We start from the raw sequence: 25,132 nt of genomic DNA on the forward strand, positions 1-25,132 counted from the left end.
GCTCTGTGAATTCACTTGAGATATTTTTCTACTTTCAAATGTAAATTTCAGTTGTTGTCATTTCTTCATTGGCTGTTTGTTTGTTTGTTTATTTGAAACAAGTTTGAATTTCTTAGCAAGTCTTCTGGTACAGGCGTGGAAGTTGTTTTCTTCCATCTACAAGCTCATGAATGCTGAAATCAGAAGCTAGGAGCAGTAATTATGATATGCATTCTCTGTTGTGTGAGCCTCTGTAGAAATAAAAATGTCCCCGAACTGATTGGGCGTTAGAGTTGTTACATGTTTGTTATTGGGTGATAAACAATCCGACATGAGATAGAAAAATATTTCACTTTGAAAATATAGCCCCAGTTTTACAATATGAGCAAAATCAATTCTAGTGGTGAAGAGTATTTACTTCACTGAATAAAGGGCATGTTCTTGCGATTGAAGGTGAGGAATTGTATATCATGGTGAAAGTTGTGCTTGCTGCAAAAATACTGAATAGTTTCAGACAAATTGGCCAGAGGCACATTCCTCCAAAGATGATGCAGGAATGTGAAGATTTTCTTACATTTATTGATAAAGCCTTGGAAATGCTGCAGAAGGAGGTAACTTTCTTTGAGACAAAAGCAACTTTACAATCATATTCAAATGAGACGCAGGAGTTAAGAATGTTCAGGAGTTAAGAATGCTGAGATGTAACACTGCCACCATTGGGCCTTTAGTTAATTGCCCCACATTTCACCCACTCAAATCTCAGTTAATAATTGCTCCTCCGTGTCTCCTGTATGCACTTTATGAATCTGCAGATAACAGGAATTGATCATGGTTATGTTTGAGAAATTCCACAAACGTTCAAATTTTGGCAAGTTTTCCTGAAGACAATATGGATTTCAATACTTCAGATAAGTGCAACTGTTCATATCTCTTTGGACAGCAGGTCCTGGTATTCATTCTGCTGTTGTCATATTTATACCATTTTGAGACCCAACTTTTATTTTTTTCACTTGTTTCATTAGCACTCTCTTTTGCTTTGCAACATCAACACTTCTTTCATGCATCTATCTTGCCTGATATCCTATTCACAGACTTTCCCCATTGATTTTTTAATGCCCTCTTCCCTTTCCCCACTTGGGTAAATATTTTACATCTCTAATTTCATCCAGTTTTGGCAAAAGATCATTGAATTGAAGTATTCGTTCTGCTCCTTTCACCACGGATGCTCTCCATCATACTGAGTATTTCCACCATCTTTTGTATTTATTTCAGAATAAGAGTATTGCTATGTCATTCACGATAAATATGCTCTTCTAAATCTTGTATCCTGGTTGTCCATCTCGCGTAATAGTTAGCATAGCCAAAATTGACACACTAAACATTACTTATGACAATAACACTTCAACACCCAACTTTCAGCATTATAGGCACGATTTAACTAAATGGGAATAAATTCCTATAGCGAGCGTGTTTAGCCATGTGTTTCCCGGTGCTCACAGTGCTCAGAAACATGAGGATATAAAACGTGACTCATGTTTGGCGACTTCAGCGGGGAACGTGCGGCCGAGGCCACACAAAGCTCGCTCGGTTGGAGCTCCACTCGCCTGAAGTCCTCAGTGTAGCAAGAGATCGGGATGCTATTAAATGGCGTCCCAATCTCCGAGGCCCCGGGAAAACAACCCCTGACACCCACCCTCCCAAGCACTCAACACACTCAATGCACCTTGGCAGTGCCAACCTGGCACCCTGGCAGTTCCCCTGCCAGATGGAAGTGCCAGGATGCCTGGGTGGCACCAGCAGTACCAGAGTATCACTCAGCCCAAAGGGCATGCACCTGGGGACCCCCAATCTCCTGAGAGACCTCCACGAGTACCGTTCTGTTGGTTCCCATTTGTGGAGACCAGTACTGAACGGTGCTTTCCCGAGGTCTCTGAGCTGTCTCGCTTTAATATGCAGATTTGCTGATATGTGATCCCACCTACAATGGGAGGGACTCACATTGCAATGTCTCTTGAGATCGTGGGATCTCTTGGCTTTTATTGACCACGCTATGCCACGGCAAGCTGCTTTTTGGCTACAGTGTGGTCATTAAATAGTGCTGTGCCCTAAGAGTGAGAATGCAGGATGTTTTGTGCTAACCAAATGGAATCAAAGGTTTGAATTAATGCTAATACTGTACGTGCAAATTAACCATGAATTTGACCAATTTAGGTGGTTTTAAGATTTCACTTTAACTTATGAATTCACCCTAAATGCAGACTCACATACTCTTGTTCAAAATGCACATTCATACCTGAAAATACTTGTCCACATAGTTCCCATAGGCTTTGAGCCATCAGCATCACTCTCAGGCAGAATAAGTTACATCGGTATGAATGCTTACAATGATTGGGAAGGCATACTGCTTCTGAAAGTGATTACAAATATGAATCATTTTTCTGCAGGTAACACAGTGCTTCATGTGTTAGTTCTACAACCAGAAAAAGAACAGGCATATTCCATGTATGACCTCATCACATCTCTTGTGTCTGAGAAACATCATCAATTTGTAGAAAACATTGTGAACAATGATGGCTACACTCCATTGAAGCTCGCAGCAGCTGAGGGTGACTTTGTAGTAAGTAAATGTTTTTTCTGCAATAAAATGAACCTATCTCATTAGTTGGTAAGGGAAAATAAAGTGAAGTAGCACATGTCGTGATATCATGGTTGTATTGTAATACACCGACTGGTCACTAGGAGTCTCACTAGTATATAAAGCCAGCTGACCTCAGACTGCAGGAACCAAAGAGAAAATGCTGGAAAATCTCAGCAGGTCTGGCAGCATCTGTGGGAGAGAAAAGAGCTAACGTTTCAAGTCCAGATGACCTTGCCACACTTGCTGAGATTTTCCAGCATTTTCTCTTTGGTTTTAGATTCAAACATCCGCAGTAATTACTTTTACCAGACTGGCTGGAGGAAGTTGAAGAGAGAGGCTGCTTATGCGTGTTTTTACTGTTATTCATCTGTTGTCTTGTATATAGTTTATCCACAGTTAATATTAATAAACCATTTATAGCTTTAGTTACAAGTGTTCTTATAATAAATCAGGCCATCTGACAAAAACATTACACCACACTCTCTCAGAGTCAGATGGTTTGGGGTTTAAATCCCTTACCAAGGACTTAAAAGATCTCTTTCAATATATACCTTTCTATTATTTCGGACAAAACATTTTCATTGTTGAAAAGAGAGACATATTGCTAAAGTTTTTTATCCTGCATGGATCAGGACAACTAAAAGAATGCCAGATTTTAAACAATCACAGCAATTTATACTGCAGGAGGAAAGTGTGCTGATTTGTTAGCTAGTCAACTCTGATTGGCCAAGGCATTGCCATGGAGAAAGCAAAGGGGACATATTGGCTTCCCAAGCTGCTGACTAATTAAAAAAACCACAAAGCTTGAATATATTTCTTTGCTTTGCTGAGAATGGGTCACGATGTATGAATGAATGTCACTTCCAGAAAGCGTAAATGAGTCAGGTTATGACCTCAACTGATTATCTTAAGTTGGTTGTTAGTGTAGCTATAGTATCAGCAAGTGCCACAGAATCACATCTAAAAGTAGTTTTGTTTTGGTTTTTGGACGGGTTGATTGAGTACGTTCTATACTGTGCCCATTCCGAACAACCGAAGGAACAAACTGTTTGATTCGATCAGCCAATATTTGGGACATATGGCCTACGTACCTGGCATCACGTCAGCACTAAAATTCAGGCACAACATTGTTCAATTGTGTCTTTTTGGACTGTCGGCAGCAACTGTTAGTGGAAAATTCTACTCGTGTAGCCACTACATACTAGCAGCGTGAAATGGCTTTCTTAATCTGTTGTTCAAATTTTTGAGATACTTTGCATGGTAATTTGAGGGAGGCACAACACTTTTCAGGCCCAAAAGTATTGCCCATTTATGAGTTTGTACAACGCATCATGGACAATGATCGGTCTAGCCATTATACCGCAGGATAGTTTTGAAGTGCTCTGTTTCTGAATCAGGCCTGCAGGGTGAACAAATGGCTTCAGACCCTATTTAAAAGATTGCTGATAAAGCCTATCTTTTCCTGTGTGTAACTATATGAATCCCAACTGGTGAATGTAAGCTTGCAGTAGACAGTAGCGTATTTCTCAATTAACCATCGAGGAAAGGGAGCGAGATGGACTGTTTCATCTGAAAAGTGAATTTTGGCCAGGGATGGAGTGTATTAAGTTGTTGTAAAGAAATCCTTAGACACAGCTGCAGATTCAAAGGTCACAAACATACCAGTCCATCAAAAACACATTTCTTGTGGAAATTGAAAGAAATATTTGAAAGATCTGAGCATGTACAGTATCTCCTGGCCACACTATCTATTTGGGCATTTATGATATTATTAAAACTGAACTCGATTTAGTGATTTGCTAAATTTATTCGTTCAGTGAATGAAGTTTCAGAAAATGGGGCCTCATTTATATTGTGCCGTGATATAGAGACACAACTCAAATGTCAATGGCTTTCCTCAGCAGCACGTTTGTAAATTAGCTCACAATGCCGAAGGAGCAGATAGGTGTTGCTAGCATATGTATGTCATGAAAATCTTTACAATTGGAAAATTGCTGGGAGATTATGCAAAAATTGTATAAAACACTAGTTAGGCCACAGCTATAGTACGGCGAAGAATTCTGTTCACCGTATTACATGAAAGCGAAGGCTTTTGTGCTCATCCTAGCCAAATTCAACATAAAGGTTGTAGGTCAGGTGAACTTAATATGCTTTGGAGTTTCTAAACCCTGGCCCAAAACAATGCTAAAGAAAGCGATGGACGCATGTTGAAACGCAGAAGTTGTCAAACATCTGCCAGAGCACATGTTTGGCTTCTCCAAATATAGAGCAGAAACATTGGCCCCACTGACTCTTCTTGGGATGGGAGGAAGGCAGAGGTTGCGGGATTGCTCCCACTCCTCTTCAAGTTTAATTACTAGCTCAGCTTCCTAGAAGGGTTGCTGCATTTCATGGCTTGACCCTCCCCCACATTACCACCCCACAAGCCCAGAAATGGCAAGTCACCAGCTTCTGAAACAAATTCAAATGGAATCCAGCCATGAATTTGATTCAGGCCTCTGATCTGGTACCATTGGATTAACAGTACACTTTTAAGTTCTTAATATAATTGCTCAGTCCATTGATTGGTTGATGTACGTTGCAATTGAAAATTGGCTCCAGGATATCTCCATACTCAGGAACGACCTCTTTCCTGCTGTGTCCCGGTTCCAGTTAGATCTCTATTACATGGGGCTGAACATTTAAGCCCCGATGCGGGCACAGAGGTGAGTGGAATATTGTACCAGCGGTTCATAGAACATAGAACATTACAGCACAGTACAGGTCCTTCGGCCCTCGATGTTGCGCCGACCTGTGAAACCACTCCACCCCATTCTCAGGCCATTTTCACGGAGGTGGAATGGGAAGGACAGCAAGGCTACTCGCCAACAAGCAGCTAGCCATTTGAGGCTTATGAAGGTCCACATAGACAGTTTGCAACAGTGTGACTTCATGGAGGTGGACTCCTGGTGACAGACTAGGGGACATTGCTCCAGGCAAATTTCAAAGTCCTCCCTGCTTGCCTGGTTTGAGCATCAGCCACCGGCCATGAGCGGTTCCCTCTCCAGTGGTGAACTGGCTGCAAAGGCCCATTTTCATTTCAGGTTTTGAAAAGTTGTAGAGAGGGCTTTCAGCCATTCATCTTGTTCCTTTTATAACTCTTTTTCTTTTAAAAATAAATAAATTTAGAGTACCCAATTATTTGTTTTCCAATTAAGGGGCAATTTAGCATGGTCAATCCACCTATCCTGCACATCTTTGGATTGTGGGGGTGAAACCCAAGCAGACACAGGGAGAATGAAACACCACACGGACAGTGACCCAGGGCCGGGATTCGAACCCGGGTCCTCAGCGTCGCAGTCCCAGTACTAACCACTGCCGCCCTTTTAACTCTTTTTCTGATGTTGACTTACCATGCTCCTGATTTTCCATACTGCAAATCCGTGCAACATATGCCAGCTACATCCACTCATGCCGCAGATTCCTGCACTGCTCTCTCCCATGATATTCGCAGCTGTTGGCTGTTCCTGAGCTAAAATATGTAGATAGCGCTGATGCACTATCAATTACGACAAGACGAGAGTAGAGAGTAATCAAGTCTTTATTAAGCAGAGATGTGTTGCGTCCTGCAGCTGCTGCCGAAATGGCTGCAGCTCAGTGAGCACACACATTTATACTCCGCCTAGTGGGCGGAGCCAGCAGGCAGGGAGCTACCCCCGTACCTGTAGTACAGGAGCCTTACCGTATTACCTCTCATATACATATTATACAAACAGTGGTGACTACCACAAGCGCTTGCAACTTGGAACCAGTATTGAAATATAAAGATAGGCCATGCTAAATTGCCCCTTAGCGTGAAGTTGCAGGAATAGGACGGGGGTTTGAGCTTAGTTAGGGTGGTCTTTCAAAGAGTCGTTGCAGACTCCATGGGCTGAATGGCCTCTTCTGCACTCTTCTATGATTCTATAAAAACCAGACCAGCTTTAACCGCTGAATTAACTGTTGATCGGAACTTTCTAAACTGCCTTGGGTAGTGGTTGAGTCACTGTAACAAAACAAGCAGAAAGAACAGTGCGGCAGTACAGTGGTTAGCACAGTTGCTTCACAGCTCCAGGGTCCCAGGTTCGATTCCCGGCTTGGGTCACTGTCTGTGCAGAGTCTGCACGTTCTCCCCGTGTCTGCGTGGGTTTCCTCCGGGTTCTCCAGCGAGGTCCAAGGCCCTCTGCTCGTGAACGGTTAGGGGGTGCAGGACAGGAGAACCCCCTCCGGTTCTCATGCGCTCACGCTGGTTGTGCGCTGTCTTGTCCTGGGGTGGGGGGGGGGGTTGGATAAAGCATCACCATTAGGCGGGTATCATCAGGGCGTGCAGATATAGACAACATTGTTGCTGGTTCAGGAGACAGCACGCCATGGCTTCGCTCCAGGGGGGTCCCGGGGCTCATGTGGGTCGAGTAGATAGTTGGGCACCGTGAACCCCCCCAAACCCCCCTGACCCCCCAACATTGCCCCTGATGCCCCAGTCCCCCCCAACACTCCCAACCCCCCCTGATTCCCCCCCAGCACTGCCCCTGATGCCCCAATCCCCCCCAACACTCCCAACCCCCCCTGCCCCCCCCACCCCACTTCCCCCCCCGTTCCGGGGGTGGTGGCCTGGGGGCACCCTCATGGCACTTACCCTGGCAGCCTGGGTGAAGTCGTGCAACTTCTTGCGGCACCGTTCCCCCCTGTCCGGGGGGGTCTGCCCCACAGCACTGACTGCGGTGCCCACCTCCCGCCAGCCGCGCCTCACCGCGCTGGATGGCTGGCGATGCCCACGTCTTGGGCAGAGGGTGCCCCTTCTCTGTTCCATCTCATCCACCAGGGTGTCCAGGTCCGTGTCCCGGAACCTCGGTGCGGCTCTTCGGGGCTCAGCCATCTCCTCTCTTCTCATCCGGATCGCGCCATTTATGACGCAGCGCTGCGTCATTCGGGCGTCGCGCGGTGACGACGCGGCCTTCGCGACATGCCCCCCCGAGGTTCTCGCGGCCCCGATCCTAGCCCATTTTCGGGTCCTGAATCGGTCGGGATCGGGGCCGTTTCGCGCCGTCGTGAACCTCGACGGCGTTCACGACGGAGTGGGCACTTCGGCGCGGGAGTGGAGAATCGCGCCCCCGATTCACCCCCCCTCTGTTGTGCTCCATTCCTCACAGCCGGGAGTCAAGTGGGTGTGAGTTGCTGCAAGTATGTACCAGTGGCCGTCATGGCATTTGAGGGGGAGCAAGGAGGTAAGAAAACGGTTTAAATTTTCGGGCTTGCTGGGGGGTGTAAGCCTGGACCTCGGGGAGTAGTGGGAGTGACTTGGGATGTCCCCCTCAGGATCTGGGTACCCTGGCTGAGACCCCCATTGCTGCATTAGACCATTTAAACCTTTCCCTAGCAGCAACTTACAGGCTTCTGGTGACTGCTGACTGCTCACGGGACCCTGCAAATGCTCTGAGAGCTACTGGTCATGTGGCAACCCACCCTGGCCGCCCATCTGAACACCCTCATATCCCAGCAACAGCAGCTAGCACATCCCTGAGGATCACAAGATCCAAGTGCTGCCTGTCCACCTTTTGAACGGCGGGACAAGGGGTCCTGGGGGTGGCGCGGGGCGATCTGACCCCGGGGGGTGCCCCCCACGGTGGCCTGGCCCGCGATCGGGGCCCACCGATCCGCGGGCGGGCCTGTGCCGTGGGGGCACTCTTTCCCTGCCGCCTCCGCCACGGTCTCCACCATGGTGGAGGCGGAAGAGACTCTCCCCACTGCGCATGCGTGGGAAACTGTCAGCGGCTGCTGACGCTCCCGCGCACGCGCCGCCCCGAGATGTCATTTCCGCGCCAGCTGGCGGGGCAACAAAGGCCGTTTCCGCCAGCTGGCGGGGCGGAAATTCCTCCGGCGTCGGCCTAGCCCCTCAATCTTGGGGCTCGGCCCCCAAAGATGCGGAGCATTCCGGACCTTTGGGGTGGCGTGATGCCCGTCTGATTGGCGCCGTTTTGGGCGCCAGTCGGCGGACATCGCGCCGTTTCGGGAGAATTTCGCCCATGGTCCCTGTCACAACCTATGATGAACCCTGGCTCCACATCACAATGCGGCTAAGGTCCCAGCAAACACACCCATCCCTCATTCGCCTCCATCTGTAGGATGTGATCGCACACCAGTCTCTCATCTTAGAGCCACATGCCTGCACAGGCATGTCCCCATCACACAACCAGTTTCCAAACTCCTGGTGGGATAGCACAAGGCTCACCCAGTGAGGTGACCCACAGTAGACCCCACTGTGAGAAACAGGACAGGGGCCACAGAGCCTCGCATTAACACCTGTTGCAGTAGTCACCGGGAATCTGAGGAGCTGCGGTGTTCCGGCACCTCCTCTGCAGGAGTCACTGCCATGGGCTCCATCACCTCCTCCCCCCTCGGGGTGCCCAATGGCCCCCGGGCTATTCCATGGGACTGGGCTGCGGGCGGAGCTATCCCCTGAGGCTCACCCGCCACCTGGCGCTGACAGTCCTATAGGCCCACTCTGTAATCGACCGAAGTCCGCACACTCGCGGCCATGGAGCACAGGGAGTGGACCATCTCCCTCTGGGACTGTGCCACATCACCTATTGACTGTCCACCATCTTCTGAGTTTGTGTCACATCAGCCAGTAACTGCGGCATCTCCCTCTGGGTCTGTGCCACGTTGGCCAGCTCCTGGCAATGCCATCGATGTTCCCAGCCATGGCCTGTTGTGACTGGGCCAGGCTCAGGAGCGTCGCTGCAATGTCCAGATGGCTTTGGCACATGGCTGCCTCAGCTTGCACCTGCACAGAATGCCCCAAGCCTTAGACATGCTGATCCATAGCAGAAACTGTCATCCCCAATGCTTCAACTGCAGACGCTACCCATGCGGTGTTAGACTGGGTGGAACGCATTGTCGGCACCACATCCTGCTGCTGTACGCGGTTCGACTCCTCCAATTGCACCTGCAGGTACTGGATACTTGCCGACAACCCTCATGTAGTCCCTGGCTCTGCGACTGCATCTCCACAATCAATGGAACTGTCCATTACAGAAACCCAAAATCCAACTGGACGGCAGTTAGTTCTGGGGCCCCACCGACTGTCCGCCTGTGGTAGTCACCACTGATGTACATATTGTATATATAGGATGTTGATATAGGTGCTTTACGGTAAGGCCCGTGTACTACAGGTACGGGGGTAGATCCCTGCCTGCTGGCTCCGCCCAGTAGGCGGAGTATAAATATGTGTGCTCCCAGTACAGCAGCCATTTTGTCAGCTGCTGTAGGAGGCCGCACATCTCAGTGTAATAAAGCCTCGATTACATCCTACTCTCGTCTTTGTGTAATTGATCGTGCATCAATTTATTACACTGAGTTTTTCAGAAGATGGACCTCCGCATCAAGCCGGATCGCCTGCAGCTGCATCCGCAAACAGACATCGCCAAAAAGGACTATGAACATTGGCTAGCCTGTTTTGAAGCGTACATCGGGTCTGCGCCAGACGAAATTCCAGAAGCACAGAAGCTCCAGATCCTTTACACGCGGCTGAGCTCCAACGTCTTTCCACTTGTCCAGGACGCGCCGACCTACGCAGAGGCCATGGCGCTACTGAAGGAAAACTACGCTCAGCGACTAGCACACTCTACGCCAGGCACCTCCTCTCGACGCGGTGTCAACTTCCCGGTGAGTCGGTGGAAGATTTCTGGCGCGCCCTGCTCCCCCTAGTTAGAGACTGTGACTGTCAGGCCGTTTCGGTCACGGAACACTCGAATTTTCCAATGAGAGACGCATTTGTTACAGGCATAGGGTCTGACTACATCCGCCAGCGCCTCTTAGAGGGGGCCACGCTCGACCTCGCGGCGACCAAAAAACTAGCGCTTTCACTTACGGTCGCATCACGCAACATTCAGGCCTATGCCCCGACCGCGCGGCCCCCCCTGTGCATCGTGGACTCCGCAGACGGCCGCCCCATCGTGGACCCCATCAGCGACCGCCCTCAGCCAATCCCACGCGTGTGCCACGCGGCAGCCAACCAACCCCGAGGGGCCCAAATGCTACTTCTGTGGGCAGTCAAAACATCCCCGAAATCACTGCCCGGCGCGGAGCGCCCTCTGAAAGGCCTGTGGCAAGAAGGGACATTTGGCTGCAGTGTGCCAGGCTCGCTCAATCACCGCTATTGTCCCGGCACCCGCCACGTGCAGCCAGTGGGCGCCGCCATCTTCCCCACCTAGGACCACGTTCGGCCAGTGGATGCCGCCATCTTGCCCGACCCGCACCACGTGCGGCCCGTGGACGCCGCCATCTTACCCGACTCAGGACCCATACCCGCCGGGCACCTCGTCCGGCCGCTCATCGCCTACAACCACCAACGACCAGCCGCGTCTCGCCTCGGTCACGATTGACCAGTCTCGACCACACAATCCCGCGACTGCTTCAACGAAAGTGAAGCTCAACGGGCACGAGATCTCCTGCCTGCTGGACTCCGGGAGCACTGAGAGCTTCATTCACCCCGATACGGTAAGGCGCTGCTCCCTCGCGGTACACCCCGCCATTCAGAGAATCTCCCTGGCCTCCGGGTCCCACTCCGTGGCGATCGGGGGTACTGCATCGCCAGTCTCACTGTCCAGGGCGTGGAGTTCAGCGGCTTCCGCCACTTCGTCCTCCCCAACCTCTGCGCTGCCTTGCTACTCGGTCTGGACCTCCAGTGCAACTTCCAGAGACTAACCCTGAAATTCGGCGGGCCCCTACCACCCCTTACTTTGTGCGGCCTCGTGACGCTTAAGGTCGACCCACCTTCCCTTTTTGCAAACCTAACCCCGGATTGCAAACCCGTCCCCACCAGGAGCAGACAGTACAGCGGCCAGGACAGGACCTTCATCAGGTCTGAAGGCCAGTGGCTGGTTCGGGAAGGCATCATCGAGGCCAGCAACAGCCCCGGGAGAGCCCAAGTGGTAGTGGTCAAAACTGGCAAGAAAAACAGGATGTTCGTTGACTACAGTCAGACCATCAATAGGTACATGTAGCTCTACGCATACCCCCTCCCACCCATATCTGATATGGTCAATCAGATTGCACAGTACCGGGCCTTCTCGACAGTAGACCTGAAATCGGCTACCACCAGCTCCCCATCCGCAAAGCGGATCGGTCATACACTGCATTCGGAGCAGATGGTTGCCTTTACCACTTTCTTAGGGTTCCCTTCGGTGTCACCAACACGGTCTCGGTCTTCCAACGGGAGATGGATCGAATGGTTGACCAGTACGGGCTGTGGGCCACTTTCCCATACCTGGTCAAAGTCACCATCTGCGGCCACGACCAGCAGGAAGGACCATGACGCCAACCATGCCAAATTTCTCCACACTGCAACTCTCCGCAATCTCACGTATAACAAGGAGAAGTGCGTGTTCAGCACGAACCGCTTAGCCATCCTCGGCTATGTGGTCCAGAACGGAGTTCTGGGGCCCGACCCCGATCGCATGCGCTGCCTCATGGAACTCCCCCTCCCCCACTGCCCGAAGGCCTCAAACGCTGCCTGGGGTTCTTTTCGTATTACGCCCAGTGGGTCCCAAACTATGCGGACAAGGCCCGCCCACTCATTCAATCCACTGTTTTTCCTCTGACGGCCGAGGCTCACCAGGCCTTTAACCGTATCAAGGCCGACATCGCCAAGGCCGCAATGCACGCGGTCGACGAGATGCTCCCCTTCCAAGTCGAGAGCAATGCATCAGACGCCGCTCTGGCCGCCACCCTCAACCAGTCAGGCAGGCCCGTGGCATTCTTTTCCCCCACCCTCCTTTTCCCGCACCCTCCATGCCTCCGAAATTCAGCAGTCCTCCGTCAAAAAAGAGACCCAAGCCATCGTTGAAGCTGTGCGGCATTGGAGGCATTACCTGGCCGGCAGGAGATTCACTCTCCTCACTGAACAATGGTCGGTTGCCTTCATGTTTAATAACACACAGAGGGGCAAGATCAAAAATGATAAAATCTTGAGGTGGAGGATCGAGCTCTCCACCTACAATTACGAGATTTTGTATCGCTCAACGAGTCCCCCGATGCCCTATTCTGAGGTACATGTGCCAGCGAATGAGTGGACCGACTCCGGACCCTGCACGACAACCTCTGTCACCCAAGGGTCACACGTTTTTACCATTTCATCAAGGCCCGCAACCTGCCCTACTCCATCGAGGAAGTCAGGGCGATCAGCACAGACTGCCAGGTCTGCGCGGAGTGTAAACCACACTTCTACCGACCAGACTGTGCGCGCCTGGTGAAGGCCTCCCGCCCCTTTGAACGCCTCAGCGTGGACTTCTAAGGGCCCCTCCCCTCCACCGACCGCAACACGTACTTTCTCAGTGTGGTCGATGAATATTCCCGATTCCCCTTTGGCGTCCCATGCCCCGACATGACGTCTGCCACCGTCATCAAAGCCCTCAACACCATCTTCGCTCTGTTCGGCTTCCCCGCCTACGTCCACAGTGACCGGGGATCCTCATTCATGAGCGATGAGCTGCGCCAGTACCTGCTCAACAGGGGCATTGCCTCGAGCAGGATGACCAGCTACAACCCCTGGGGAAACGGGCAGGTGGCGAGGGAGAATGGGACAGTCTGGAGGGCTGTCCAGATGGCCCTACGGTCCAGAAATCTCCCGGCCTCCCACTGGCAGGAGGTCCTCCCCGATGCACTTCACTCCATTCGGTCGCTCCTGTGCACCGTGACTAATGAAACGCCCCATGAACGTCTCTTTGCCTTCCCCAGGAAGTCCACCTCCGAGGTTTCGCTCCCGACATGGCTGGCAGCTCCAGGACCCATTCTCCTCCGTAGACACGTCCGACTCCACAAGGTGGACCCGTTGGTTGAGAGGGTACAGCTACTTCACGCCAACCTGCAGTACGCCTACGTAGCGTACCCCAACGGCCGCCAAGACACAGTCTCCCTCAGGGACCTGGCACCAGCTGGTTCCACACACATACCCCCCTCCCGCCCCGGCGCCACCCTCCCTCCCCTGGCGCACACCACCGCAGTCCCCGCTCCTGCACAATCCGTCCTCCCCTTGCTCAAATCCGGGGATGAAGAGGATTTTGACACACTGTGGAGTGAAAGTCCACAAATTTTATGTTGGCGTCAGCACTTCGCCTCAGAAACAGAGAATCCCGTCCGAGATTTCTCCTAACTTATATATGAGATGGAAATACTAACTTTTGCTCAAACTCAGATTTGTAGCCACACAGAGGAGACGATCACAACCTCAGGAGAACGAGTGCATTCTAATTAAATTTGAACCATGTAAAATAGTTTGTTTAAAAATGTACCTAAATTTTTTTAATAATTTGTGTAACGCATTAAATGCTTTTTCCCCTGTAGATGTTCAACTACTTGGTGCAAAAGCAGAAGAAAATATACTGGACAATGGGAACGATTTCTTACTGTGTCTATGATCTCACCAACATTGATACATGGGGTGATCAAAAATCAGTCCTGGACATCATAACAACAAGCAGAAATAGTGAGGTAATCATAAAAATAAACCTACCTGTACTTTGCTGTAGTTGTCTATTAAACCATACTTTTCCGGAGGACAGTTCAACATGTGTTGTGACTTTGCGGTCTCTATTGTGCAAATATACATTTATATTTTCCATGAAAATGGACTTCAGTAAACATGGTGGCCTTACTGGGAATGGCTCCCCACTTGAAATCTTCATTCAGTAACTCAGGTATTGGGGCGGTTTAGCTCAGTTGGCTGGACAGCTGATTCGTGATGCAGAGCGAGGCCAGCAGCACGGGTTCAATTCCCTGCACAGAGCTCCTCAATGCAGAAGGCGGGGCTACGTGCAGCCTTGTCAGGGAGTTCCCCACTGAGGCCCCCGATCTACCCTGGATGGGCATTAGCTAGGAGGATGTTTCTCGGCGCTCCGAGCATGAGGAAACACCCGGCTAACCTTGCATGCTACGGGTCTCTATCCCAATTGGGGTAGATCATGCCCTAAATGTGGGCTGAACCGGGGAGAGACTCAAGGCCCAGAAAAATGATAATGTGTGGGTAAATACCGGTGTGGATCTCACCCAAAAAGCCAGCAGGAAACACCCCGCCAAACTCACCCAAAATGACACTTTAAGCACGATCTTCCCAAAAGGAAGATCATGTTGAATTAGGGTCCTGAACGGGAACACGCGGCCGAGGACACACATAGCACCATTTTTTACAATGGGGAGCTCCCGTCATAACATTTTTAAATGGCGCCCCGATCTCCGAGGCCCACAAAAAAATCCCTGATCTCCCCCTGGCCCAAACGCAACATGGGAGGATCCCTCGACCCCCTAATACCCATGGTGGGCAACACCGGCCCAATAGCGCAACAAATGCCAGCTGGGCACCTTGGGACTGCCAGGATGGCACCCAGATGGTACTGTCAGGGTGCCAGGTTGGCACTGCCAGGGTACACATGTGGCACCAGCAGTACCAGGGCACCATCCTGCCCAAAGGCCATGCACCTGGGGGAATCCGATCCTCGATCCCCGTTTGTGGGTACCAGTATTGAACAGCACTCGCCGAGGTCCCTGAGGCAAAGGGATTGAATGCCAAAGCCTCAGCTACCTTGAGAATCTGCATATTGAGTAAGGCTTACTGCCTCGCTCTAATGTGCAGATTTGCCAAAAAACTGATCCCACCCATTGCGGGCGGGATTCCTCTTTCAACGTCTTGCAAGATTGCCTTCACCAGCTACGCTGCGCCGTGGCGAGCTGTTTATCTGGCGCAGCGGGAGAGAGCACGCCCTCCATCACTTTTTAGGAGAATCACGCCATGGTCAATTACGTCACTCCATCGGAAGGGAAGACGATTGGCTGAAAAATAAGAACGAAAACACTGATGGAAAACTGACCAGACATTAATTGATTTTATTTTTGCAGGTTCGCAAACTTGTTGATGCTAAACCAGTGAAGGAGTTATTACATCAAAAGTGGAATTCTTTTGGGTACAAGTATTTCCTGATATGGATGTTCTCCTATATTATGTATATTATTATATTCACCGTTTCTAGCCTTTATCGGCCCTTGAAGCCAATTCCACCTGGGTTATCTGACAACCTTACCATTAGGACACAGAAGACTTTGGCAGTGAGTATAAGCATTTCCGAATATTGACATTCTCCAGTTATGTATATGTTTATCATCCCAAGTCTTTCTAATAGCCTCACCTTATGAAACATTAAAATTTGGTGGAAACGATAATGCAATAATACAGACTGCAATAAATAATTTCCAACAATAGTCCGTGTTTGTGCAGGAGGATTTAAATAGTGAAAACATGTGGAAATCGAGGAGACAACCAGATGCAATTTGGTTGCTTGCCTTTGTGGGAGAGTCTAGGACCAGAGGACATAATCTCAGGGTAAGGGATGGCCCATTTAGGACAGAGATGAGGGTGAATTTCTGCTCTCACAGGGTAGTGAGCCTGTGGAATTCTTTACCGCAGAGGGCTGTAGGAGCTGGGTTGTTAAATATGTTCAAAGTTGAGATGGACAGATTTTTAAACAGTAAGGGAATCAAAGGTTATGGGGATAAGAGAGTTGAGGATTATCATATCAGAACAGTCGTGATCTCATTGAATGGCAGAACAGAATCAATGGGCCAAATAGCCTACATCTACGACAATGTCTTATGGTCTTATAAAACAATAAGTAATCCATTCCAACATTGCCTACAAATTGCATAGTTACATGGCAATCCAGATGTCCCTGTGCAGGCTGCAAACAATTTTACCCCTTAAAGTTAACGTAAGTGCGGGGCTGCACAATGACTTTAAAGGGGCCTTTCACTTAAATGAGTCACCCACACATCAAAAAGGAATTAAAGGGGAGTATTGATCAATTCTCAGATGTTTGAAGTATGTTACCATTGATGAAATATTCCATAACAAATCCTCATCCAATCATTTCACAGAATCCTATAAAGATCGAAGAGATTTCCAGGATATATTCTATATGACAGGCTTAAACAAGAAATTCAACTCACCGTCCATAAGACCATAAGACATCGGAGCAGAATTAGGCCACTCGGCCCATCGAGTCTGCTCCGCCATTTAATCATGGCTGATATTTTTCTCATCCCCTTTCTCCTGCCTTCTTCCTATTAACCCCTGGTCCCCTTATTAATCAAGGCATTTCACTTGCTATTAAATGCTCTCATCGTTTTCAGATATTGCATCAGGAGCCCGGCTTCAGCTTCCCTTGCATTTTCTTCCCCTGTCAATGGTTGGGTCCCTCTTGGTGATGTGGATCTCAGCTGGATCCCCTGACTCCACCTCCGACAAACCCTGTATGAACCCTGGTCCAGGAAAATGGCCCATGGTTGGAATAGTGAGGAAAAAGATCACTCTGGCTCTGCTGGAATGGGCTAAGAAGACTCCAGGCCAAAGTACCTCAAAGGTTTCCTGATTATATCAGGCATTGCATAATTATTTTTTTTACGATGGAACTTATCAGATTGAGTGTAATTCTTGCTAAGGTAGAAAGATATTCATGCGATTCAAGAATTTGATAAGTCTCCAGTCACATCATGGTTAAATTTCTCTGTGGTCAAAATTAGTTTGACATGAATCAATCGCATTACAAAATTCTGTTGTATTTAAATTTGCGACAAAAATCATGTACAAAAAAAAGATTTGAAACGATATTGTACTGAACTTTATGAGATCTGACATTGGGGATCAGGAGGTGATTGTGGCGGGGGGGGGGGGGGGGGGGGGCGTGGAGGGTGTCAGGAAATCAAGACGGAAAAGGATTGATTGCCAATTACCTTCATGCCGCCGATGACTGGCACTGATGACCCCCGACCTCACTTACCTTGCTGTGAGGCAGGCGTCCATTGCTGCATTTTCTCAGCTGGATGCAGTCTCAGCGATGGCCCTTGCTCTCAGTGATGCTGCTGAAACTGCCCTCCAATTTGGCTGGCAGCTCTTACCTGAAAAGGGATAGGAGTACCAATGGAAATGCATTTGCTGCAAAATGGACAGAAAATACAGTCAGAGCTACTCCTGAAATGTCCGCGGAGGGCTTGTCCCCAACGTCCTGGCCTATTGTCAGGGGCACAGTTGCCCTGGCAAAATCTAGCCCCATTGTTTTTAAAATGAAAAAATTAAATATATTTCCAGAACAGTATTGCCAGTACACAGCAAAATGACTTAACATTCCCAATGGAAAGGTTTTTCCAAGGTAGCAGATTTCCTAAAGTCAAAGCAGATGGGCAGGAACTTGGGAATATTAGAATGCCTTTTCTGGGCACTGTGAAGGGCCTCAGATTTTCCAAATGGCATCCGTGGAGCACATAGACAGAACCATGGAGACCGTTCGGCCCATCTTGTCTATGTCAGCTGGAAAATGGCTGCCCAGCCTAATCCCACATTGCAGCATTTAGTCCAAAGCCTTGCACTTGAGGTGCATATCCGGACACCTGTTAGATGAGTTGAGGGTTCCTGTCTTTACTGTCCTTTCAGGCAGTGAGTTCCAGACCCCCACAGCTTTCTGAGTGAAAAGATCTTTCCTCGCCTCCCTCCTAATCTTTCTATGAATCATTTTAAATCCCCTTGTCACTGACCTCTCTGCTAACAGAAATAGGCCCATTCCCCTCTATCCAGGCCCTTCATATATTGTAGACCTCAATCAAATCTCCCCTCAGCCTAACTAATGTTTTATATAGTTGCAACATAATCTCCCTGTTCTTATATTCTAAGCCTTGACCAATGAATGAAAGGATTCCGGGTGAAGGTTTACGCTCCGGTCAAAGTTAATGGAATTTGAATGGTTCGTCGCATTTTCCAGCCCCACCCCTGTTGTGACAGGGCCATAAAATCGTGCCCTTCATATGCCTTATTAACAAATTATCAACATGTCCTGTTACGCTCAGGGATCTGTGGACTTTCACTTCAAGGTCCCTCATTTCCCCTACTCTAAGTACTCTCCCATTTATTATGTAATCCATTGTCCAAATACATTCATCTGTACTTCTCTGGATTGAACTCCATGTGCCACTTTTCTGCCCACCTGACTGGTCCATTGGTATCTTCTGACAGACTACAGCAATCTTTCTCACTATCTACTGTGCGGCCAATTTAGGTGTCATCTGCAAATTTCTTGATCATTCCCCCACATTTATGTCTAAATCATTAATAGTTACCACAAAAAGCAGAGGACCCAGTACTGAGTCCCGTAGGACCCCACTTGAAAATTCCTGCCAGTCACAAAAACACCCTCAATAATTATCCATTGTTTCCTGCCACTGATGAAACAATTTTGTATCCAGCTTGCTACATTCCCCTGGATCCCATGGGATTTTATTCTTTTAACCACTCTTCCATGTGTTCTCCCCTGTTCTCCCATCTGCATGGGTTTCCTCTGGGTGCTCCCGTTTCCTCTCACAAGTCCCGAAAGACGTGCTGTTAGGTGAATTGGACATTCTGGATTCTCCCTCAGTGTACCCGAACAAGTGCCGGAGTGTGGTGGCTAGTGGCTTTTCACAGTAACTTCATTGCAGTGTTAATGTAAGCCTACTTGTAATGACAATGATAAAGATTATTATTATTGTTATAAAGCCTGTGACAGAATCCATGTACACCACATCAACTGCACCACCCTCATTAATTCTCCTTGTTACTTCCTCAAAAATGAAATCAAATTAACCAGACACGAATTTCCTTTAACAAATCCGTGCTGCCTGTCTTTGATTAATCCTTGCCTTTTTAAGTGACACCTTATCCTGTCCCTCAAATTTGATTCCAATAATTTGCCCACTACCAAAGTCAGACTGACTGGCCTGAAATTCTTTGGTCTATCCCTTGCTCCCTTTTTTTTGAAAAGTTACAGCATTTGCAGGCGTCCAATTCTCTGGCACGTCATCTGTATCCAGTGAGGATGGGAAAATTATCATCAGATCCAGCATAAATACCTTCCTGGCTTTCTTAACAGCCTGGGGTATTTTTCATCTGGCTCTGGTAATTTTTCCACCTTCAACGTTGCTTGTCCCCTTAATAATTCCTCTCTCCCTATGTTAATCACATCCAATACTCATCAACTAAAATATTTGCATTATATTCCACTTTTCTGAAGATAGCCACAAAGTATTTATTAAGAACCACACCCACATCCTCCTCCTCTGTATATAGGTTACCTTTTTGTTTTTTTATCGGCCCTACTCTTTCCTTAGTTACCCTCTTATTCTTAATGTGTTGATGAAAGATATTTGCCAATATTCTTTCATGTCTTCTCTTTGCTTCCTAATTTTCTTTCTGTTTCAGCTTCCTCTTTCTATATTTCTCCAGCCTTTCTTCAGTACTGAGCTCTCAGTATCTGACATAAGCTTTCCTCCTCTGCCTTACGTTATCATGTGAGCATCTTGACATCCAGACATCTCTAGATCTGGCAATCCTACCATTTTTCTTTGTGGGAACATGTTTACTCTGAACCCCTTGAATTCCTATCATCGCTCTGACACTGATTTGCCTTCCAGTAGCTGTTCCCAATCCACTTTTACTAAACCTCTCCCCAGCTGAGTGAAATTTAGCCTCGCCCAAATTTTGGACTTTAACTCATTTTCATCTTTGTCCTTTTCCGCAATTATGTTAAAACAAACCGAATTATAATCGTTACCATCAAATTACGCTCCCATTGTCATTCCTTCCATCTGGCCAGCTTCATTTCCTGAAACAAAGTCCAGAACCACACCCTCTGTTATTCGACTTGCTACATCCTGGCCAAAAACGTTCTTCTGAATGCACTTCAAGAATTCTGTTCCCTCCATTCCTTTCACACTAAAACAATTCTAGTGAATATAGAGAGATAAAATCTCTTACTATTACTGCTATACAGTTTCTGCAATTCTCAGAGTTTTGTCTACATATTGCCTCTTTTATCTCCTGCTGATGGCTTTCGGTTCTACAGTACACTGCTGGTAGTGTGACTGTGGTAGTATGTATTAGGGGTCATGTGGGACTGGAAGCCCTAATGTCATTGGCTGACAGATCCCGGGTCCTGGTTGGCCGATGACCTCTAGCTCCGCCCTGAAGGCGGAGTATAAGAAGCCGGAGTCCTCCCCCGCAGGCCATTCTACTATCGAGCTGCGGGGGAACAGACACGCTTAATAAAGCCTCATCAACTTCACTCTATTCGTCTCACGGAGTCTTTGTGCGCTACAGTGACTGCCCCTTTTTTGTTCTAAGTTCAATCCATATGGCCTCAATAGATGATCCTTCTAACATATCACCCTTCCTACTGCTGTAATTGCTTCTCGAACCAAAATTGACAGCCCCTCCTTTTTTTATCCCTCATCCTATCTTGTCTAAACACCCAGTCAGCAGGAATGTTGAGCTGCCAGTCCTGTTCATATTTCTGTAATAGCTATGATAGCATACTCATGCTTTCATCTGTGCCCTCTGCTCATTGATTTATTCACTATACTCCTTGCATTGAAGTATAAAGGTAAGGTAGAGTCACCATAGTCCCCTTTGAAGGGGAGAGCTGATTGGTGGTGGTTTAACCTGAGGATCACCATACCTCAGGCGAGCGGTAAGGTTGAGAAGGCGAACCTTCATGAATAACCTCAGCCGGTGCAGGAAGTGCACCCCTGTGCACTGTCAAACTCTCATTTTTTATTTTCCATCTTTTGTTTACTCTGTTTTCCAATTACTCACAGCTTTAGGAGGCCTTGTGGCACAGTGAGTAACACCCCTACTGCTGGACCAGAAGCTCGGGGTTAGAGTCCAACTCCAAGACATGTCGGCCATGAAAGGAGGGTCCAGAACGCAGATCAAAAGGCTGATAATCAGCTCAGGAATCCTTCCATTACTTCCCCACTATTCCCCAACAGATAAAGAGCAGTGTGTGGGTTTAAAGATACACTAAACAAAACTCACTGCTTTTTTGCCTTCCATTTCCATTTCTAATTTTGCCCTATCTGAGGTTACTCACAGGTTCCCATTCCCCTGCCAAACTAGTTTAAACCCTCCCCAACAGCACTAGCAAACCTCCCAGCAAGGATACTGGTCGCAGCCACATTGAGGGGCTTGTACAGGTCACACCTCCTCCAGAACCAGTCCTAATGCTTCAGGAACCTCACATTTGTTAGCTGTAACCTCCTGTTTTGGGGCTCACTAGCATGTGGCACTGGTAGCAATTCTGTGGTGACTCTGAATTCCTGCTTGTTACAGTCTTCCTAGCTCCCTAAGATTTACTTTCAGGGCTTCATCCCTCTTTTTACTCATGTTGTTGATACCAATGTGAACCACGACCTCTGGCTGTTCACCTTAAGAATGCCCTGCAGTTGCTTTGTGATATTCTTAACCTTGACACCAAGAAGGGAACATATCATCCTGGAATCATGTCTACGGCCGCAGACATGCCTGTCTTTTCCCCAGCTATCAAGTCCTCTACCACAATTCCTCCATCACTCTTCCTCCCTATGCAGCTGAGCCACCCATGGTGCCCTTAACCTGGCTTCTGCTGCATTCCTCCCAGGGACCATCACACTCAGTGGCATCCAAAATGGGAAACCGGTTTGTGAGTGAGTTAGACTCAGAGGACTCCTGCACTACTTGCCTAGTCCTCCTAAACTTTCTGGTGGTCAACAGTTCCAACTCTGCCTGCACAATCGTCACCTGTGGTGTGATCGCCCCCCTAAACAGGCTATCCATGTAGTCCTCAGGGTTGCAGATGCACCTCAGTGACTCCAGCTACCGCTCAAGTTCTGAAACCCGGAGCTCAAGGTACTGCAGCTGGTGACACCTCCTACACACGTATTTATCTAGCCCACGTGAAGTAACCACAATTCCCCACATGTCACAGGACAGGAAAGCTACCCTGCCATACCCTAAGTTTACTTTTTAATTATTTACTCTAAACTGGAGACGAGGAACTAAAGTTGACTTACTGACCAATCAGCTCCTTCTCTTGTTCCAAGTTCTGGAAACTGATTTTTTTTAAAAAAAGGTATCAGATGGAGCAACTCTTTTGCCCAATGCACCAACTTCCCATGTGAACCAAATTTCCAACTCCACACTCCATCTACACCTCACTTGGACATAATCTCCTCGTTTCCCCTTACTGTCCATGCAATTTAAAGGACCAGCTCTTATACAGAGTTTCTGATGAGTCACTGCACTGTTTAGCTATGTGCTTCAGTAATTAACATCAATTGAACTAACTTCTTTCAGCAGATTAACAGATAACTGCTACTACCAGGCGGATCCTTCCTATTGAACCAACTCCTTTCACTGAAAGGGGTAAATCTTGGAGGGAATATAATCTGATAACATATTTGGTATATTTATGCATGTATGTACAGCGAACATGAAAATGAAAGTATTCAGAACAGGAAGGTCATTTTTAATGTAATATTACCTTAATGTAACGCTAATTTGACATTCGCACTGCCATTTTGGAGCTCACAAAGTGCAATTTCCTCCGCAGGATGGAGCCCCCATCAGCTGCCCACAAAGGAATTATTAACATAATTTCAAGTTAGTAACTGATTGATTTCTAATGGCTCTTGCTATAATTCTACAGATTATACAAAAGCCTGCAGAGGATGACTTGGCAAGTGCGTATTGACTTTGTGTTGATTTTAATGTTTCTGCACAAACAAGTTGTCCCCACACATGCGGCATTCTCTTAGAATACAGCATGAATTGGAGAATGAACAGATTGTCATGCAGAGTAAGAGGAGCTGTTGGAAGAGGGAGGAGAAGAAGGGGGAGAAGGGCTCTCAGTAGGATGCCATACCCACATATGGCATTCAGGGAGAAATTTGTATCCTGAACCTCAGGGGTGAACCATGCATGAGACATCTGAGCCAAGTATCTGTGCTGCCTGCATTGCAGTCAATGGGTCCGGGTTAATCATATATTGCTATCTCTGCACCTATTTTTGGCCCCCTCTGTAGGAGGGTCAAGCTTCTAATTTTACCAATTAGCAAGGTACAGGGTCATCTTTGTTTGTGATAAATGCATTGTATTTGTGTTAACAGTCATCTTTATATTGCTTACTTAATTTAGGAATCCTATCAAACAAAGGAAGATTATCTGAGACTTGTGGGTGAATTGATAACCATCATTGGAGCACTGGTGATACTCATCAGTGAGGTAAGTCCCAGATCTTTGTCCTGAATACCTCAAAGTGAAATGAAGCACCTGCAGTTTATGGAGAGAGAGTAGCCGGGAAAGAAATTCTTTAATTACTCACCCTTGTCAGCTGTTTGCGAAGAGAAGTCCAGAGAAGGCAGAGCCGTAGAATTCTCCCGACAAACAATTACCCAGCCTTAGATGGCAAGGTGGTTATCCAATCTTGCAAGTGATGCCATTTCCAGAAGACCTAATGGAGCTGAAGGTTGCCATGCTCCATGAGCTCTGTTGTGGTATTCCCCAAAAGTTACTTCTTCACAAGCTTGTGAGAAAAAAGTTACATTTTCCACAAGGTAGGATTTATAAAGCATTAATGAGGAAATAATCTTGGAATTCCAGTGCACTGTGCAACAGAATGGCAATAGGTTAGTTCACAGTTGTGAATCACTTCATGATAAATTCCCAGACTCAATCTATTATGAAGCTTGTTAACAGTTCTTAATGTGGCTATTGGCATCACCTCTGATTCTGGGAATCCAGTGTCAAAAGATATCTTAGCCAGAAACAACACAGTTAACCTGCAGAGTTACTGGGGTGCATTGCACATAACCATTGATATTCCCACACCAAAATGTGCAAACTAAGAAACTCTTATTTCTTGCTGTCCCAAAAGCAGATCTTTCAGAGGCTGTGCTCCACAAAAGAAGCCAATAATGAAAATAATATGAGTTTTGACAGATTTATAAAAGTTAAATGTATCAACATTGGAAGGAACAAAAACGTACTACAGTCCATCTTTACCATATTGCCAGTGGCTGTGGAAGCCACAATTTTCCTCAACAATTGTGCATCATCTTTCCAGGCTGCACTGGAGATATTTGTAACATTTGCCAATGCGCTTGGCATGGGAATATTGAAGTAAGCATCGTATGTATTGGGCGGGTGGCAGCACGGTGGTGCAGTGGTTAGCACTGCTCCCTCACGGCGCCAAGGACCCAGGTTCGATCCCAGCCCTGGGTCACTGTCCATGTGGAGTTTGCACATTCTCCCCGTGTCTGTGGGTGTCTCACCCGCACAACAAGATGTGCAGGGGAGGTGGATTGGCCACCACTAAATGACCCCTTAATTGGGCACTTTAATTTTATTAAAAAATATATTTATTGGGTGTGATTTACCGGGCACATCCTACTGTAATCAGGACAGGATATGGCTGGCAAATCTCGAGAGAAGCATCTTCCAGGATTCCTGACACTCGTTACGCCCCACGAGAGCGAAAGAGATCTCGCCACACATCGCGATCCCTCAATGGATGGGATCCAGATTTGCATTGTTAACTGTGCAGTCAGGCATACTTAACTATGTCTATGCCAGAACTAACCAGCTCCTGGGATCAACCGGCCTCGCCAAGG

The 25,132-nt window shown here is 47.9% G+C and overlaps 1 protein-coding gene across 1 annotated transcript in view; it reads left to right on the forward strand.

The window, feature by feature from the left end:
• The window catches only part of LOC140389312 (transient receptor potential cation channel subfamily V member 6-like), a 92,762-nt gene that overhangs the window by 22,073 nt on the left and 45,557 nt on the right, over window positions 1–25,132 (forward strand). Inside the window, exons 6-9 of the mRNA XM_072473480.1 lie at window positions 2,424–2,596; window positions 13,979–14,125; window positions 15,527–15,733; window positions 23,658–23,744. Of these exons, the coding sequence (XP_072329581.1) occupies window positions 2,424–2,596; window positions 13,979–14,125; window positions 15,527–15,733; window positions 23,658–23,744 (614 nt within the window). The remainder of the gene's footprint in view (window positions 1–2,423; window positions 2,597–13,978; window positions 14,126–15,526; window positions 15,734–23,657; window positions 23,745–25,132) is intronic.

This window comes from Scyliorhinus torazame, chromosome 14 (genome assembly GCF_047496885.1).
Source record: "Scyliorhinus torazame isolate Kashiwa2021f chromosome 14, sScyTor2.1, whole genome shotgun sequence".
NCBI classification, from domain to species: Eukaryota; Metazoa; Chordata; class Chondrichthyes; order Carcharhiniformes; family Scyliorhinidae; genus Scyliorhinus; species Scyliorhinus torazame.